General features: G+C 42.0%; 1 protein-coding gene across 1 annotated transcript; it reads right to left on the bottom strand.

Annotated features, from left to right (window-relative positions):
• Positions 1–101: 101 nt before the first annotated feature.
• atg9a (ATG9 autophagy related 9 homolog A (S. cerevisiae)) lies at positions 102–18,462 on the bottom strand. Its single transcript, XM_056295725.1, has 20 exons — positions 18,338–18,462; positions 17,978–18,037; positions 17,113–17,264; positions 16,892–16,935; positions 16,651–16,715; positions 16,157–16,306; positions 15,385–15,526; positions 15,086–15,226; positions 14,824–14,944; positions 14,322–14,497; positions 14,082–14,204; positions 12,611–12,798; positions 10,773–10,926; positions 6,722–6,901; positions 5,520–5,735; positions 5,116–5,354; positions 4,714–4,831; positions 2,959–3,229; positions 2,201–2,346; positions 102–2,095 (listed from the first exon to the last, which is right to left on the bottom strand). Exons 3-20 carry the CDS (start codon positions 17,213–17,215, stop codon positions 2,087–2,089), a joined length of 2,586 nt encoding a protein of 861 aa, XP_056151700.1. The 5' UTR covers positions 17,216–17,264; positions 17,978–18,037; positions 18,338–18,462; the 3' UTR covers positions 102–2,086.
• Between the last annotated feature and the right edge of the window lie 1,681 nt (positions 18,463–20,143).

Here is a 20,143-nt window from a genome sequence, read left to right as displayed (position 1 = left end):
ATGATGTGTGACATGATGTGATGCCTCTGGCAAGGGTTACTGCTGAATCACGTCTTTTGTTTTTTTCAATTTGAAGAAATGACATGCAAACGTCATAACTTGACCATGACTTTTAATGATGACTTTACAACTGTACAAAATGGTAATTTACAGGATCTATAAAAAAAGAAAAGTTGCTTTGTTTTAGTTTAGCTACAGCTCTCAGTCGATGCTGCGCCTCCCCCTGATGCAAAATCTCAAAGACAGCAGGATCTTAATTTCACATCTCAACAGTTTATCATGGCACATCCCCATCATTAAAAAAGTAAATAAGTAAAAAGAAAGCACAAACATACCAACACACAAGTTTCAGTGGCATCCTCTGAACCAACAAATTATTAAAGTGCATTCAAATCTTATATAAACGTTATAATTTGTGAAACGGGACATGCAAGTTCTGACTGTGAGCCAAGTTTAGTTTGGAAGATGCTGAGGAAGATGACTTTGGTCTGGCTGCTGTGGGATGATCCGGTACATCTCGCTCTCAAAAAGGAAAGGCGGATGGTTGTACAGTTGTGCTTAAGAACTTTTTGGAATTGCAGAGGTCAGCGTCACATAGTAAAATCAGTCCTGCTGGCTGTCAAAAACCTTGAGCAAGGCTACTGATGAAGAAGAGAAGAATGAGGAACCACAACATTTAATACATTGAATGATTCTGAAAGATGCTCACATATGGCACCTCAAGCGCGCGCGCACACACACGCACGCACGCACACACACACATGCACGCACGCACGCACGCACACACACACACACACACCATAATATTGGGCTTGAATTTTGGTGACTGATAGATAAGGACCCTTGTGATTATGTTCACGGTCAGATCACCTGATAATTTCATTTATACAGTGCATGAGTGCATGCAGTATACCTATGCACACATACACACACGTGCGCGCACATGCACACACGTCTAGTACTTTACCAGTGCAAACAGACCCAGATATTAGGAGCAATTTTCACTCTGGGCAATAACTCCCTTTCGAAACATTCACTTGAAGTACAATAAAAACAAGAGATCATCAGAAAAATCTGAAGGAGTAAAATTTTGATTAAAAAAATAAAACTTTAAACGCATTTCATACCATTTGAGGCCCACATATGATTTTCAAAGAGGCAGACTGCAAGCAGAAGGGGGGGGGGGGTGAGACAAATAGCCTTGCAGCCACCGATAAAGGGTCCGGCACACGTAATGAGAGTCAGTATATCACCAGTATATTTACGTATGCACACAGAGAAGATCCCTGTCAATACTGGAAACATTCCCTTTGCTCTAATGTAGAATTCCTTCTGACTTCAGAACAGTAAAATAAACAAACGGTACAAGAGCAGTGCACTTTGTCAGGGTACACAGCAAGAAGAAATGTTGGTTTGTTTACGTTTTTATAACCATCTTATTGGCGTCTTTGAATTTCTCTCCTACATTATTTGAGGTGATGCCATGAAACCTGTCAAATCATATGTTAAGTAGCTCGCTTCCCATGTTTCCTTGCTTGCAGGGCAGGGAGCAGAGATTAATATTATAATTTCAACATTTTTTGTGATCGCACTGGGGGAAAAAAAAAGTGAACTGTAGCCAATAGGATTTTATGGATGTTTTCTACAGCGTTGAATGTTTCCGCTTACATTACCAGGTGACACATGCGCGTTCATGGTGTAATTTTTTGACATAAACCAGAGAAGTGGAATCTGATGTAATACATGGCTATTAGCAGTAATAGCAACAGCTAATCCTGTAGGCTGCACTCTGATGCATGGGTATAGGGCTTCACCCCGTTTGCCTGCTTAGGTATGTAGTATGTCACGGACGTCATCAGTCCCCTGTTTCTTTTATGGCCATTAGTGTCATGCATCTAACGGTGTCAGGAGGATGTCACAGGTTGGTCAGTAATGTGGTGTGCCTTCTTACACAGGTCCATGTCCATCCTCATCTGAGCAGGTGAACTGAGGGTCAAAGTTTGGTCAGTATGACCTGTCTTTTAAAAGACTGTGGTTAGTGTATCACTGTGCAGCCAATGGGTTGTGGGTTTCTGCACAGGGTCAGTTATGTCACCTAATGCAAAAGAAAGAGAAATACAATAATGAATTGAATAGAACATCTTTTTATTTGTGCAATGCACATACCAAAACCCAGTCAACTAAACATGTAAGTATTTACCTTGTGTATGTGAGGAGGCATCTCATCTTCAGAGCCCTCCTCCGGTACTGGCTCGTGATGCCTCGGTGCTCCCTGACCATCCTCTGCCCAACCTCCCATGGGCACTCGCGCTGACCTCACCACCCTTGCCCCTGCACCCAAAGATTCTGGAAGGGACAGAGATGGTTTGTAAATGGGAAACATTTCCTACAATGTGGAAACTGTAAGCACTGATATGCATAGTGGAGTAGCAATGTATGTGTTGTCCTCTATTGATTCAATCGTTTTCGATGACTTTCAAAATATTGAATTTCTTAAATTAACATCTTTTATAACTCAGTGACCTACAGTGATCTCATTTATAATTTTACCTACTAGACTAGGAAGCTAACTCCTTTAAGATAAGGATTAAAAGTGTATTTATGTCCAGCCCACAACTTGTGAACATTTTTCCTCATTCTATCACCCCATTCGATCACTATCCAAACTTTTTGAAAAGTATTTTTTCTTCTTCCTGTGGGCAGTTTCTAGCAACATATTTTCCTAATTTGATATCAGTTCAAGGTACAGGGAGCTCAGTAACTGTATAACATTATCACTGAGGAAGAAGAAAGCCTTGCTCATCAAAATGTGCAATAGTTTTTTTTTTAAAGGGTGATGATGATGATGATGGCAAATGGACCTCTCAAAATGTTCCATCAGCCTTTTTAATCAAATGCAAAGAAACCTATTGTCCCGCTTGGAGTCCAGTTCATATAAACACACTGACAGCCAGCTACCTGTGGTGATGCCTCCGTAGCGACGCAAGCTGCTGCTCTGCAATGAAACCCCCTCTTGGCCTAGGGCTGTATTGCTGGCAGCTGAGGCCAAGCCTGGAATGGCACTGGGACTGGGAGCTGTGGTGGGAAAGGTGTGAGAACGGGGGAAGTTTCTGGAGTGAGGATTGGGTTCACTTCTGACCTCATCAGGGATACTGTCGCTGCTGTCGTCGCTCTCCTGCCTGTGCCATGTGTGACGAGACAGTTCCCCACGAGACTGCTGCTTATGGAGCTATGGGGAGAGTCAGAGGACAGGAAAGGAAGCTTAAGGGAAAATAAGAAAAAAAAAAAGAAAAAAAAAACAAACAAAAAAACCCCCCTGTTTTTTACTGCTCTTACAAATTGAAGAATGTATTGAAGTATGCAAGTAAGTAAAGTTTTATATAGCACATTTAAAAAAAAAAAAACAAGTGCTTTACACCTAATCCAGAAAAATATGAGTAAATACATAAAATAAATTGAATGAATATAAAAACATGGCACAGGGAGTAACAGACCAAGCTAAAAATGAACCAAAACAGAAGGCAGGGATGGGGATCTATAAAAAGCCTTGCCTGAAAAGATGGGTTTTTAAGAAGCTGCTTAAAACAGTCCAAAGATTCAGCAAATCTAATGGACTGGGGAAGATTATTCCAGAGGCTTGGGGCTAAAAATGCAAAGGCGCAGTCACCTTTTGTTTTGTAGTTGGAATGGGGGATGGATAAAAGACTGAGGTTTGAGGATTGGAGTAGTCGGGAAGTGGAATGAGAAGATCAGAAATGTAATTGGGGGCAAGACCATGCAGTGCTTTAAACGTAATCAATAAAATCTTTTAGATTATTCTGAATTTTATGAGAAGCTAATGGAGGGATGCAAGAATAGGGGTAATATGGGACCTATGGCTAATTCTAGTTAGTAGTCTAGCAGCTGCATTCTGAACCAACTGTAGACAATTTAAAGTAGCTTGGTTGAGGCAAGAGTAGAGGGAGTTACAGTATGAGAGAAAATGCAAGTGTGAATTAATATTTCGATATCCTTAAAGGACAAAATATTTCTGATTTTTGCAATATTTCTTAAGAAAACAGGATTGGACAAGCTTAGTAACATGGTGATCGAAAGACAGTCGGGTCAAAGATGATACCAAGATTTTTAGCGGTAGGTTTGATGTTTGAATAATAGTGGACCAATAAACCGATCAACTGCAGTGGCAAAGTTCTTAGGACCAATTAAGAGAACTTCAGTTTTGTCAGGGTTTAGATGGAGGAAATCAAGGGACATTCAGTCTTTGGTGACAGCTAAGCAATCATGGAGGGAGGACAATTGATTCAGGTTATTGGGTTTGGCAGAGAAATAGATCTGAGTATCATTGGCATAACAGTGGTATGACATGTCTTGAAAGTGACTAAACAAATGACCCAGAGGAAGCATGTATAAAGAGAACAGGATTGGCTCAAGGATAGAACCATGAGGAACTCCACACAGTAGGGGAGCTGATGAGGATACATGATTGTTAATACAAACATTAAAATATCTATTAGTCAGATAAGAGCAAAACCAATCTAACACTGTACCAGAAATTCAAACCCAGTTCTCAGTCAGTGGTACTCTCAATGCTTAATTTCTTACACAACCAATCCATTTCTCTCTGCTGTTTGTCTTTCTCTCTCTAGCACTTGGTCTCTTTTTCTCTCTCTTTATGTTTCTCCTTCTGTCTTCCACAGAAACATGCTCTCTTACCTCATGCATGTAGAGCGCATGAATGCTCATCTCAGTGGAGGCATATTCTGATAGGACTAAACTGGTCAGCTGACCCTCCCACGCACTGCTGCCTGAGCTAACAGTGTGGGCATCAGTGCTGGAAAAGAGACAGATGAAAGCAGGAGGAGAGTGGGAGTGGGGTAGGGGATATGGAAATCGGATGTGTGAAGCAGGAGGAGAGGGGAAGAGAGAGAATTAAAAATTACAGTAAGAGAGCAAGGTGAGACAACACATACTTGTAGACACTATATACAATGAACATGTATTTTGAATTATGAGTTGGAATCTATTTTTCACGTCAATCCAACAGTCCAGCGATGATCTCACGTGAGAGGAGAGATACGCTACCTAAAAATTTATTTAGATTACATGTTAACCTACCCTGAGCCTGCCATTGCCTTGCTAGTGGCTGAAGTGAGGCCAACCACCCTATGAGCCGTGCTGAAGCTGCCCCTTAAATGGAGGCCGCTGCTGACTGGTGAAAGGGAGCGCAAGGTACCCTCCACCCCGCCGCTGTTCATGCCAACTCCTGTGTGGTTTGTCAAAGACCCTTCCTGGCCGAAATGAATAGAGCCTAGGGCAGACGGACCTGCCAAGAGGTTTGCAATGAGACTCCTTGGCTAGGGGAGGGACAAAATGGAAGGAAGGGAAGAGAGCAAATCAGATTTTTTTTCCCCCTTACACATTCTACTTTGCATCACCGATGTCATCCGAGTCCACCCAAGATTGACAAACACATTCTGGGCATTGAGATGTGAGGGTGTAAAATGCCTGTGTAGACCTACCTCTGACTCTGACAGAGAGTTGAGTGTGTGTGTGTCCACGGGGGCCCCTGTGGCCTCTCTCTGTACCCTCTCTTTCAGCTGGCTGATAAAGTGAGTAGTCTCCTGGGGGGGCTGCCACTGGGGGTTGGTGATAGCAAAGTGCATCAGAGACAGCTCCGTCTTCCCGTCCTCCGCCTGCTGGTAGATAGATGCCTCCGTTTTTCCCTCAGACATCCACTGCAGAGGGGAGACATGATAGTCAAGGAACACACATAATACTTAACTTACAATGACACAAGTGTGAGTATGAATATACAACACAAGTATTTAAAAAAAAATTTTATTTATAAATATCGTGCAAGTGTCCCCCCCCCCCATATTATGTGGTAGAGCAGTGGTTCTCAACCTGGGTGTTGGAACCTCCAGAGAAAGTCACTAGATGATTTCAGGGGGTCACAAGATGACTTATGAAAAAGAATATTTGTCATAGATAAAAATCACAGGGTCACATCTCTGGTCTATCGTAAAGGAGCTTTGAGGATAATATTTTTCATCCTCAAATCTCCTTACAATAGGATGATAATGGAAAATAAAAATTATTTTTTGCTGTCAATTCACCATTGCATAACTGTGTCAGGGTTGTCGATGGGGGAATCCCAGCATTTACAGGGGTTGCAAGCCAAAAATGTAGAGAAATGTTACGTTAAAACAGTACACAGTAGAAAGATGCATTGAATTTTACATTTCTTTTTTTAATATACTCAACTTACACACCCCCATTTGATCTGAGCCTACATTCTTCCCTGCACTTGTAAGAACTACTTGCTGCATTTTAACACGGACAATAGGTTGTGGGAGTGCAGGAATGAGGAGACGGGGAGATCGTGTCAAGTCAATTCCGTTTACTCGCCACACAAAACACCGACACAGCACAATCTCTCGTGGCAACCAGCTAACCGCTAGGCTGCTGCAAACATGGCTCACCCCGGAAACTCCAAGCAGTGCCTACGTCAGCACTCTGAATGTCTGCCTTAAAGGAGCAGCAGCCCCTGGTGAATCTACCCTCAATTGTGTATCACCACAAGGTGAGTACTTTCATGGGTGTCTTTCATACTAGGTGCAAGTGTGTGCATCTGCATAAGTGTGTGCTATGTATGTGTGTATAAGTGCGTTTGAGTGTGTGCCTGGATGACTGCACTTGTCACACAGTCTGGATCTCTCACCGCTGGGTGTCCATGCTGCCTGATGTCCATCTGGGCGAAGGAGCAAGTGTCTCCCACCCCGACCACCTCCACAGTGAAGTTCCTGAAGAAGTCGATGATCTCCAGAGACTTCCTCCTCAGGCAGAAGATCAGGATGATGGGAGTCACTACTGGACTTAGCAGCTCCTCCAGAATAAACACCTGAACATATCAACAGAGAAAAAAAAGGAAGTGTTGGACCCTATAAGCATGGATCATCAACTGGTGGCCCGCGGGCCACATCCGGCCCACCAAACTTCCCATCCAGCCCATAGAATATTAATGAATTCAGAAAATGTGAGGAGGAAAAACACGTGTTCCGGTATTTAGAATATCTAGCATTTTTTTCTTCCAATATTGAAGCAACATCAAAAACAATTAAGAAGGAAATAATTTTATCAACAATGATTTACAGACCTCAAAGATGTACGTTCAACCCATGGGTTTTAAAGACGTTATGAATCCATCTGTCAGCTTATTATTAATGAGTAGCATAAACAAACTGATGCAGGAGTCAGGCCTACCTCACTCACAAAGCTGTGCTTGCTTCGCTGGTTGTGCACCGAATAGCAGTAGCTTAGGTTAGGTGATACAAACAAATTCCCGTCTTTTATGAATGGAATGCGGCTTTTGCCCTATCTTCATGCAAGAATGGGGACAAACTCAAAGCTCCCATTTAAGTCAAATCAAGTCAACTTTATTTGTATAGCCCAATACCACAAATTGCAAATTTGCCTCAAGGAGCTTTACAGCAACACAACATCCTGTCCTTAGACCCGCGAATCGAATAAGCAACAACTCCCTAAAAATCACCTTTAACAGGGATTAAAAAATAAGAGAACTCAGGGAGAGCAACAGAGGAGGGATCTCTCACCCAAGATGGACAACTTGCAATGGATGTTGTGTTTACACAATACAACACTGAAAGAGGATAACAGAATTATAATAGAATTATAAAATATATGAAGAATATGATGAGGAGGACTCCAAGTAGTGTCCAGACACCACAGGAACAGCCCAGTTCTTGAGCTACGCGATCATGTAAAAAAACAAAACAAAAAAACAACATTTTGTTTTATCCCCCCCACATGCTTTTAACATTTCTTTTTTTCCCCCACGTGCACAATAATGGTGACTCATAATAACAACAAAAATTTCTCAAGTCAAAAAAAAAAAAACTGGCTTTATTAACACGGCTATCAAGGCCGTCATTTTAAGGGTTTTGGATTTTCAAAGTTGAATAACCTTGTGGGAAAAAAAAGAAAGAAGATAAAGACCTGCTGCTCCCCAAATGCTCCTAAAATTGCATATATTTGCATTAAAATGAGTTTAGATCAATTGTAAAAAAAAAAAAAGTTATGATAAGATCTACCTAAAATGACCATGGGCCGTCAAAAAGACGGTTCGTAATTTGCGCATGATTGTGCGCGTGATGTCACTATTTATGACATGTGTTGGTCGCATCATTTCCTTCGCAAAATTGCTCTGTCCTAGAAACACACTAGCATTCTCCAGTGCAGAGTAATAGTCTAAACTTGATTTTTTAGTATTTCCAACATGTCTGGGTACACCCGCTGTTTCAGACACACCATGACTACCACCGAGCCGTTGCAGTATTTACAGGCTTTGGACAGTGGCCATTTTAAATTGTTTGAAAAATAGCATTAAAGTTGTTAAAATGTTAATTTTGGTGTCAGTCGTTTCTTAACAGACATACTAACATATTTAATGCATTAATATCTCAGTTGGGTATTTATCTTGACAGAATATAGAGTTTAAAAACCAGCCATCATTTTGACCGCCCACGGTCATTTTAGGTAGGAGTGAAATCCCGGTCGTTCTAGTGTTAAAAAAACAAAACAAAACAAAAGAGCATGGCAAATGCCACGTATGATAACAGAAAATTGATATAAATAAATAAATAAATAAAAAGGGCAGGCCTTATTTGCTAGAAATGTTGCTTTCAAGAGTCAATCCAACGGAACAGTTCACTGTGGCTTCCTCCAAGGCATCTATACATCAAATAAAATGTTAAGCACAGCATGTCATTTAACAATGAACCCCATGAAGGCTGAAATAGTCACATTTGGTTAATGGGAAAAATTAAATTTCTCCCACTTACACCAACTTCTCAATGTTAGGCTTGACAGCTGTTAGGCTTATTCACAAGCAGTCCACCAAAGATTGGTTTGACAGTCGGTTCCTCTCATGCATCTTGATAGGGTTCATCTCTGATAACGCAGATTTGTATGTATAAGTTGAGCCGAAGATGGTGAGCACATACATAGCCAACGTCTTCAGTGTGCCATAGTCTTGGAGAACAGCCACCCAAAAAGTGCTCAAGCTTTCAGCACCACAGAGAGCAGCTTTTATTTCACTGGAGGCCTGGATGTCAACTAGTTCAGTTTGAATCACCACTTCATCCAGCAGTATCACCTTCTTCACACTAGCGGTGAATTCTCCACCCTGGCTGATCTTGAATGGGTCACACACAAATTAAATGGCATCCCTAGAAATGGCAAAGTCATCAGATCTGGCAGAGAAATTCTCCCTCAGCTGTGTGATGAATTTCTTTATATTCTGACACCCACTGTCTTCAGTGTGTTGAAAAAAATCTGCATGGGATAGATCCAAGTTTGTTCCCAAAGGCATTGAGCTTTTCCACCATATCCACCACGCATTTTTCTTCCCCTGTAGTTGCAGATTTATTGCATTCAAATGGGAAAATACATCTGCTAAAAATGCAGCGTTGCACATGTCTTGCATGATGTTCAGGTGGTCCGCTGCTCCTTTTAATTTACTTTGCTTCAGAAAATCCACAACTTGATCCCTGAGTTCAGCGAAGTGCTCCAAGGCTTTGCCCTTTCTCAGCGAGTGCACATCATTGTGGAGTAAGGGGGTTATCGTGAGTAACGTGAGATTCCAGCACAAATTTGTGGAACAGGCAATTCTGCATACTTGAATTCCCTCTGATTAAATTAATCATCTTCATCGTTTTGTCCATAACCCCTTTCAGATCCCCACTTAGTTTGGCGCACAGCACAATTTGGTGAATGAGACAGTGAAGTGCATTAATTTTGGGAGCAGCCTTCTTAATTCTGCTCACCAGACCCCTGTTTTTGCCGACCATGGCAACAGTAACATCTGTGATGATTATGGTTAAATGGTTGGGGTGCCCCGGTGGCTCACCTGGTAGAGCGTGTACCACACAAGGCTGAGTCCCTAATGCAGCGGTCTGGGCTCGAATCCGGCCCGGGCCCTTTGTTGCATGTCACCCCCTGCCTTTCCTGTCTCTCTCTTGACTATCGCTATCGAATAAAGGCGGATGTGTGGAGGAAAGCTACTGTGTATATTGGGAGAAGGATGCTGAATATGGAGCTGCCAGGGAAGAGGAAAAGAGGAGGTTTATGGATGTGGTGAGAGGGGACATGCAGGTGGCTGGTGTGACAGAGGAAGATGCCGAAGACAGGGAGAAATGGAAACGGATGATCCACTGTGATGACTCCTAACAGGAGCAGCTGAAAGTAGTAGATATGTCAGGAGACTCACTAAAATGGTCTGGTGCTTTGTTACTCTTTAAAGATCCGCTCTTCCAAAACATGGCTCATATTCACATTTCTCAGCAAACCATGAAGTGGTCATAGCAAACTGATTTCTACTGGAGGCATTTAAAAATGGCAGATGTCAGAAAATGTGCCCGATATCTGCTACCTCTCAATTTGAATTTACCCGTCTTGTTTATTGTGATTGGTAGTTGTTGTCGTTGAAATCATTGCAGAAAGATGGAGCTCAGGCAGAAAATAACCCCCCCACCCATTTGCTTATGTGGACATGCTAAGTGGCTAACAGTAGAAGACTGTAGTTGTACTTGGCATCTCCCAGATATGATGGTATGGAAAGTGTTAGTGTGAAGGAAAGACTAACTGTAAAGCATGCAAGCTCAGTTAATACTCACTGAATCATTACCAGAAGAAAAATTCCAACATACTAAAGTTGATAAGATGTTTTTCCCCAGTCCAAGGGAGGTACTCACAGCCTTGTACTGGAAGAGCTGGGCAAACTGGTCACGGGTTTCATATCTGTGTGCATTACCCTGCCAGTGGTCAGGCATGTAATGAATGTGAGCCAGGATCACTCTCAATAGCTGCTCAGGGCAAAACACCATATGCTGATCAGGAATGAAAGACCTGACATATGAGAGAGAGAGAGAGCAAATAATAGGAATTGTGTTGAGAGAATAGAGAAGGCGTAGTTACGGAAATAATCATTTTAAATAAATAGATCAATTCAATAGGTAGGCAAATATGACTGACAATATATACAAACTTACAACAGATTAACAAGCTAGACAGCAGTCTATTAGATATGAGTTTAAACAACCTATACAGGCGCATTTGAATATACGTAGCACAAAAAGTAAGGAAATTTGTGTTTGGTAGATTATTTCTTTGTTGTAAAAACGCTTCTTGGTAATAAATCTTATACTGTTGGAAAGCCTGTTTATTTCTCTTTTAAATGGTGCCACATTTGTAAGGAGCACACATTTGTGGGATGAGCAGCAGAGCTGAGTATGTGGGTTGCGCCCATGAAAAATCTGCCAAATCTTCTCTGCCAATGCCAAACAGCTTATTTTGCTGTTGCTATTGACTCTTGTTTTGAGCTTCTGGTACCCCAGGTGCTGACAATCAGGTGCCTGATATAAGATTTACTGCCAAGAAGCATTGTTACAGCAAAGAAATAATCTACCAAACACAAATTTCCTCACTTTTGTGCTAAGTTTAGATAGATTAACAAGTTAGTATGATGTGACAGACAGAAGAACAAATATATGGGCATATGTTTGGAGTCAGTGGCGTGCTCAGTCCTCTCTGTAGTTAATTAATATATTTGTGGGGTCCAAGGTTAGTAGTTTCAGATGAGATAAAGAGAACAAATCTCTCTGACCAAGACACTCCGTGTAATTAAAAATGTCTTTATTGAAACTTAGACATATCCAAAAAGGACCTAAAAATGCCCACGCGTAGCGGCTCAGGCCTTCTTCAGGGCATAGTGAGACAAAACAGGAGTGAATGGTTTTTGTGCAGGCACAGAGCACAGGTGTTAGTTGCTTGATTGGATCTAAAGCAACCAATTACTAAGACCCGCCCCTCACAGATCCTGACGATGAAGATTATCCAATGGTCAAACACTATAGAGAAATGCACCATAGCGACCCTTCATCCTTAAGAGTCCAGGGTATTGAGATGATAAAGAAAGCTGTACGTTGGGGGGGGGGTAGATTGAAAAAGTTGCTACAGCAGGAAACTTTTTGGATCTGGAATTTTAAGGCAATGGAATATCCAGGTTTGAACGAGGAGATAGACTATAGGCCTTTTCTGTAAAAATGTCTTAATTTATAGTCTACCGTCTTTCCGAGTCACTGTGAACATGTACCTTTATTGTGATATAGTTGTGGGTGTGTGTACACTTAATCTGTGTTTTTGTTTTCTTTTTACAATGAACTGTGTTTGGCATGTGACTGCTCTCTAGGATCTGTGTGAGGGGCGGGTCTTAGTAATTGGTTGCTTTAGATCCAATCAAGCAACTAACACCTGTGCTCTGTGCCTGCACAAAAACCATTCACCCCTGTTTTGTCTCACTATGCCCTGAAGAAGGCCCGAGCCGCTACGCGTGGGCATTTTTAGGTCCTTTTTGGATATGTCTAAGTTTCAATAAAGACATTTTTAATTACACAGAGTGCCTTGGTCAGAGAGATTTGTTCTCTTTTTCTCATCTGAAATATATGGGCATACCATTTGTCTGTTTTTATACAGCCTATGCTTGTGTATTTAGATAGACAGACAGGCAAAGTAAACAGACACAAATCCTTACCTGCAGACTGTGATACACACGCCCAGCAGTGTGATCGATGAGAGAACATGTTCCACTGCTAGAACGTCCTCATCATAGATGGTCAAGGCGATGAGGGCAGCCAGGAGAGACCCGGCAAAAAATGCTATGTTCTTAGCCACCACTGTTAGCAGAGGTGATAGGAAACAGTTCATATACTTGGATGAAGCCTTAGGAAAAGAAGAACAAACAAGAATAGGTTAAACCCTAGTTTCTGGCTGGACGGTGCATGGTCAATGTCCGAAATTGTGGCCAATTTGTTACAGGGATAATCAGTCAGTGGTAGTGTCTATAATGCGACTTCTTGGATATTAAATGTTCATCTCCAATTTTCTGTAGTGGTCCCAGTAATATTTGCTGTTAAAGTATGCTGAAGTAACATATCACATGACATGGTTAGGCTATGTGCGAGTAAAAATAAAGGTGATAAATAAATGCAGTTGAAAGAACAATACTTTCCACTCATATCTCAGGATGTTTGCTTTGAAAGTGAACTTAATTTAATTGCAACTATAACTATTCTAATTATTTGTTTCTATTTGCGGATGTCTCTCGTTTTTCTAAGACTCACTTTGTATTGAGTGTTTTGTCAGAGGGATTGTTATTTGGGGTGCTTTAACTGTGTGTTCTCCCTCATGCCTCTCGGTGCATGGAAAGCCGTTTTCTCTCCTAATCTGCTCTATGCTCGACTGTTACAGTGCATAACCAGATGTTGAAAGAGCAGAAAAAATATTCTGCTCTTAGCGTTTCAGCATTATCCACGAGCAGCAATATATTCCGTTTGTTAGCGTGCGATAAATGTGGAATGAGCTGGAACCGCTGCGCCGATTCATTATGAAAGAGCAGCGGCCAAGAGGGAAACTCCCTCTTCCTTGTTTACCAGCAGCATCGTTGGCAGGCTGACCAATCGTGTAACTTCAGTGACATCATTGGTCACCTGATCCAGCAGCCCAATCATGTAACTTGTTCTCTCAGTCACTCTAAACATGACAGACATTCGCGGTCGTAGTGCTGGCCCTGCTGGCTGGTCCAGCCAAAGAATAGAAGGGGTAAAGAACCGAAAAAGGGAGATCTTGAAAAAGTAATGCGAATATGTGCATAAGAGCATGAACAAGTTATTGTTGTTGTCATAATCAAGCTGTGGTGTGTATCGAGTATCTGTCTTAGAAAAAGTTTTAAAAAGATACAGGCATGAAAGTGCTGATTAAAGCTATCACTTTTTGCTCTTAGACTACTGAAAGCCCATTTGAAGTGCTCTGAAATATTTTTAACTTCCATCAGTAGACACACAAAATGCTAAAAATATGAAAAGACTGAGCTTTCTGGATCATGCTGCAGCATGTTTTTGTTATATTTAGAATATCAGGAAAAAAATATGTCATCGTTTTAAAAGTGAGGTTCTTGGAAGACTAATCCATTTAACTGGTGGATTAGAATATAGTGGGCAACATACCTTATAGCCCTTGCTGAGGCGTGACATTAGTTCATGGTCCAACTCGTTGAAATGACGCAGGTAACACCGACCATAAAGAGACCAGCATCTTGCTCCCAGAGAGCCAGGCTCCCGCTTGATCACCTATGCACACACATGCATACAGACACAAATACTGTTTCTATATCGTTTTTCTATGTGTGATTAAGGGGTTAGTAATATCCAATTACTTATCCTTAGTGCATATAGGGGTGTTATTACCTCAGTGTAGCTAAAGAAGGCATAGAGAATCTGCCACACCAGAATGACAGGGCAGAGTAGCAGGTTGGCGATGCCTATCCACAGGATGCGTGATGCCAGTCTGTCAGCCAGCTCAAGTCTGTTGCCTCCTCTCTTGTACTCTGGTTTCAGGCTCCATTCATTCTCAAACAGAGAGCCTGGAGAGAACAAAAGAAAAAAAATTAATTAAATCAAATTTGCTAATGAGAATGAATTATAATTACTAGTCAGATGATTAGAGGTACATGCATTTATTAGCTACAGCACACATTGATTAAATGTTTTTTTCCCCTAACACTGCTGATATTACATTTTAGAATTAAAACTTGTGAAAAACTTTGTTCACTTCAGTGCAGTTGAGATTGGATTACTGGATACATGCAGGTAGCCGACTAATAAAAACCAGGGTATTTGTTCGGTTTGCACGCATGCACAGGCCCAAAAACACACACACTCACTCACTCTTCCTCACAAACACACACACCTGGCCCCCAAAAGAAGATGAGCTCAAAATTGTACTTGAGACCCCTGGTGTAGAATACAGACTCCCCCAGCAGAGGAAGTCGGAATCTCACAGGAAGAAGAGACTTATTCACCATGGCAACCTGAGGAGAGGGCAAGAGAGCTCTGATTTAATGTGATGTCATTTTGCCATATTTACAGACGGTTACTACAGTGACCCAAAGATATAATACAGTTTTGTTGCCAATCAGTCTTAAATACTATACATACACACACACACACACCATGTAGTTTTTGAAGCGGAGGATGCGGTGATAAATGTCGAGTTCTGTCAATTCTTTCTTGTGGATGCAGATCTGGTGCTCCTTCTGTATCTCCACAATCCGGGCCTGGACCTCCTGCCATGTTACATAGGGCAGTTCTGACTGGAGAAAGACAAATCACAGTGAGTGTTAATGAGGTAAGATGCTTTATTCTATAATAACAGAACATGATTCTAACAAACTTATGTCAAAATATCCTTTGCCCAACTAATGTCCATGATAGAATGTAAAATCCTGACAGGACTTCGTCTTGGCCTCACCATGGTCATCTTGAGGGCATTGTTGTAAAAGGATCGGATTTCCCAGTAACAACAGACGTTGTAGATGAACTTGACCATGCGGTGCAGCCAAAACACCCCGGAGATTGCCAGCACGAACATCACAAACACGTTGTCTCGGATGCTGAAGGAGAAATGTATTGGCTTCTTTAATTCCTGCTAGGATGACCATATTCTATTGCAGCTTTAATATTACTATATCAAAACACACAGGATCCAGCTGGGTTTGTTTGTTTAATTGTTGGATTATTTTTTAGCACAGTCATCAGATTGTACACAGTGGAAACAGAAAATAGGTTTGAGAAAAAGTGGCTGGAATCAAATCTGCACTGTCAGGAATGTATAATATGTATCCTGTCACTGTGAGCCACAAGGGTACTCATAACACTAAAGAAGCGGTCTAAAAGGTACATGTGGAGCAGTGCATTTCCATTTGGGAAATGGGAAGAACACTTTCATCCACATCACATTTTAAGGTTTGGTGTTGCTATCCACAAAGTATGGTAAGACTGGGAGATCAGCAAATGAGACACAGATTTATCAATATACAAGATAAACCATCCCGTGTGACATAATACAATGAGTTAGGATCCTATTTGGGCATGTGAAGGTATTTGTGTACTGGTGTGGTTTTGGGAGGTAGAAGTCCTACTCCCCTTGAAATCCATACTCAGAAATCACCAACTCCACTCTTATGTGCCCTACACTTGCAATGCGATTAAACTGGCTACATTGAACAACCTTTCACACTCACCGGGTGCTGCAGACATCAATGGGGAGGAAGGCATCAGGCAAAGTGACTTTGGAAGAGTCAGTGTGGTTAACAAACTTGTTGGCAAAGAGAATATCGTAGTCCACGCAGTTGGCTAGGAACACCGTGAAGCCCACCACAAACAGCAGCTGACTGAACATACAGAGAGAGAGAGAGAGAGAGAGAGAGAGAGAGAGAGAGAGAGAGAGAGAGAGAGAGAGAGAGAGAGAGAGAGAGAGCGAGCATGTTTTTGTCTTAACTGAAATATAAGGATATCAAGCATATGGAAGGAATATTATGCTCCATGAGAAAGACACATAGGTGGAGACAGACAGAGAGACAGAAATAAAGAAACAAACACAGAAGGACAGACATACAGAGAGTGTGAAACTGACAAACAAACAGATCTGGGAAAAACATGCTTTCTTGTTGCTAGCATTTCACTCCAGCCCATGTATGCCTTCTAATTGTAGATCTGTTATAGACAGAATACTTACACCAACTCAAAGATCTCTCCCAGCAGCATACAGGTGAATCCATTCTTCTGGTGCAGGTTATAGACGTGAGGGAGGTTAAGGAGCATCATAACAGGTGAAGAATTTCAGATTGCAAAAATCAAGGGCACACTGTTTATTAGGGCATTTTTGCTATACTATCAGGGAATCAACACACAACTGTATAACCCCCCCCCATTTCAAATGATGATTGATTAATAGGTAATAACATAGAAAAGGATATCCTCTGGAAGAACAGGTCCAGATTTTCAATATGGTGCCAGTTGGCTGCAAAAAGCAGAGATAATAAAATTATCACTGTCCGTGCTGACATTTCTATGGAGAAATGAGACGTGTGTATGTGTGAGTGCTTCTGAATACAAGAGGTTCATGATCTGCTCGTAATTTGCTTGTGTGCATGTGACTGTGTGCTATGTGATGGGTGTGAGTGCATGCACAACATACGTTTGGCTCCTTCAGGCACATGCACCAGCAGATTTTCTTCCCCCGGGGGAGAGTCGCTGTAGGATGCCTCCAGACGCTGGTACTCTGTATCAAAGTGCGCCATGGTGACAACAGCTTCAAACCCACCTAGCAACCAAGGCTATTACTACAATCTGGACCAAAGAAGAATGGAGAGAGGGGGGGCATAACAACAGATATGAGGACGAACAGCAGCAGAGAGGAAATGGAACAGAGAGAAAATCAAAAGGGTAGAAAAGAACTGAGGAAAGGATGCATCAAACTTTGTACATAAGAAACATATATAACGATCAACTCATGTTTACTGCTGTCACACCCTGTGAAAGTGAGTTTTAGGTACAGCCCAATCTCAGTTTGGATGTTGATAGCAGCCTGCACTTTTGTAAAATGACAAACCACTATACAATAATAATAACGACCACTGCTAACCACCTCCATGGGAAGGTCAGAATGTGGGGTCATTTACAAAATAGTGTCTCTGGAGCCGGTATGGATTATTTTACTCAAGCACACCTCAGCAAGGTGAATGCAAGCAGACATTTCAGCTTGAACTCGGGTCAGTCACCTCCTCACTTTAATCACCTACATGTATAGATCTCGGATGGGATTAATTTAGAAATACAAAACATGCTCACATTCTACCTAACACTAATGAAACAATTTCATCAACGTGTGCAAAGTGGCATAATCTGTCAAATAGCCAATTGACTATATTATGGCTATTTGACATGTATGTATGCGCGCGCACACACGCACAATAACGTGGCGTCACAACGTTTTACTTTAACAACACAGGTTTCCGCCAAATGTGTTTCAATTGCGTTTCGTTCGCGGTAGATTTATTTACCTCCATGCCAGCGCACCACGTCCTTTCCCGCTGTGGTGTTAATCCAGCATTTCAACCAATCTACGAGGTAAGGAGAAAGAAGATACATCCTTACTGCGTACTCCTTGCCTACGATGAACGACAATTAGAGTGGAGAAGAAGAAAAAAGAAGAGAAGAATAACAGAATAACGTTGACTGCACTATCGGGAGCAGCCTAACCACTGTCGAACGTTTGCTTGCCAAACGTCCTGCTGCTCGCGGTGACAGCTCCACAAACGGCAGGTAGGATTCGATTTGTAGTGGGTGACGGCCAAGGCCTAGCTCCCTCACAACAACAACACGGCATCTCGCAATTCCTCATCGGGCGAACTTCTTCTTACCCCTGGCTGTCTTGCTTTGCAGTCCGCCTGTGGAAATTAATCCGCGGAGATTCCCTTACATAAAAAACATTTGTTTTCGATTTCGTTTAGCCCTCTGACTCAGCCACAAGCCAGTTTCATTTTCCAAACAAGCCATGAAGTCATCAAGTAGGATGTGTCACAATTGCTTCGACATAGGTTTAAACCAATCACAGAGCAAAAGCGTTTCGTTTAGGACTTGCGACGACCAATCACGGAGAGTCTAAGGCGGGATCTAAAATCGTTGTCGTTATATTCAGATTGATAGTCGCTTTGAGGTTGATAGTCGCTCAGCCAAGTGATGAAACGTTTCTCCCACTAAACGTTGCGTTCAGACGAACCATTCACATTTCTGTGATTCCCTTGGATTATTGAAGACGCATAAAGACTTATCTTGAGTGTCTTTGACACGTCCGACGAGCTTTAGATCTGCTCACCGGGGTAAACGTGGGTACTTACGATGTTTTTTTTAATAATCATGAGCAATGTCACAAAATAAACTGTGCAAATACTTATGAGTCACATTTTTATCCATCAGATGATACTTTTGATTGTGAACGACCAGCCATTATTGGGAATTCTACATTTTAAGTCGCTAAAACAAGCATGGGGTTGTGCCATGCGTTAGTGTTCTCCCTGAGATGCTCCTACTCTGCCTCCGATTGGCTAACCCAACCCTAAACCTTAACCAACGGAGGCAACGAGTACTAGCCAATCAGATACAGAGTAGGGCGGGTCGCCGCGAAACGCAGGTGAAAAAAAGTAAGGCGTACTCTAACAGACCGGACACGAATGTGGTTCAGTCTGTGTTGCCAGATTGGGTAGTTTTCCGCCTAATTAGGTTGCATTGTGCGGGTGGGGGGGTGGACTAAAAAATTGACTAGATTTGGGCTGGTTTTTCATGATTTGGGTGGGGTTTTTAAATATATTGCAAATTACAATATATATTAAGAAAAGTTTATTCCTTTGTTATGGAAACAAAACTGATTAATTTTCTCCACAATCCAGTCAATCAGCACAAAATTGATACGAGTTGCCATTATTACGACGCCCAACCAACACTTTTGTTTGCTCCAAAAGCAAAAGTGTTGCGTTACACCACACTTTTGTTTGCTCCAATTTTTCAGGAGCTGAAATCAAAGACCAATACTTTTTCTATGTACACAAAAGGCCTATTTCTCTCAAATTTTGTTCACAATTTTGTTTAAATGTGTTATTGAGCACTTCTCCTTTGCCGAGATAATCCATCCACCTGACAGGTGTGGGATATCAAGATGCTGATTAGACAGCATGATTATTGCACAGTGTGCCTTAGGCTGGTCACAATAAAATGCCACTCTAAAATGTGTAGTTTTATCACAGCACAATGCCACAGATGTCGCAAGTTTGAGGGAGCGTCCAGTTGGTATGCTGACTGCAAGAATGTCCACCAGAGCTGCCGCCCGTGAATTGAGTGTCTCTCCGAAGTCGTTAACGAGAATTTGGTAGTACATCCAATCGGCCTCACAACTGCAGACCACGTGTCACCACGCCAGCCCAGGATCTCCACATCCGGCATCTTCACCTGCAAGATCGTCCGAGACCAGCCACCCGGACAGCTGATGCAAGAATTGGTTTGCGTAACCAAATTTCTGCACAAACCGTCTCAGGGAAGCTCATCTACATGCTCGTCGTCCTCACCGGGGTCCTGCCTGCAGTTCATTGTCGTAACCGACTTGGGTGGGCAAATGCTCACCTTCGATGGCGTCTGGCACTTTGGAGAAATGTTCTCTTCCACGGATGAATCCC

Source organism: Lampris incognitus, chromosome 16, assembly GCF_029633865.1.
Source record: "Lampris incognitus isolate fLamInc1 chromosome 16, fLamInc1.hap2, whole genome shotgun sequence".
Classification (NCBI taxonomy): Eukaryota; Metazoa; Chordata; class Actinopteri; order Lampriformes; family Lampridae; genus Lampris; species Lampris incognitus.
The sequence above is the reverse complement of the archived record's forward strand: the minus strand, read 5'-3'. Positions and strand labels throughout refer to the sequence as shown.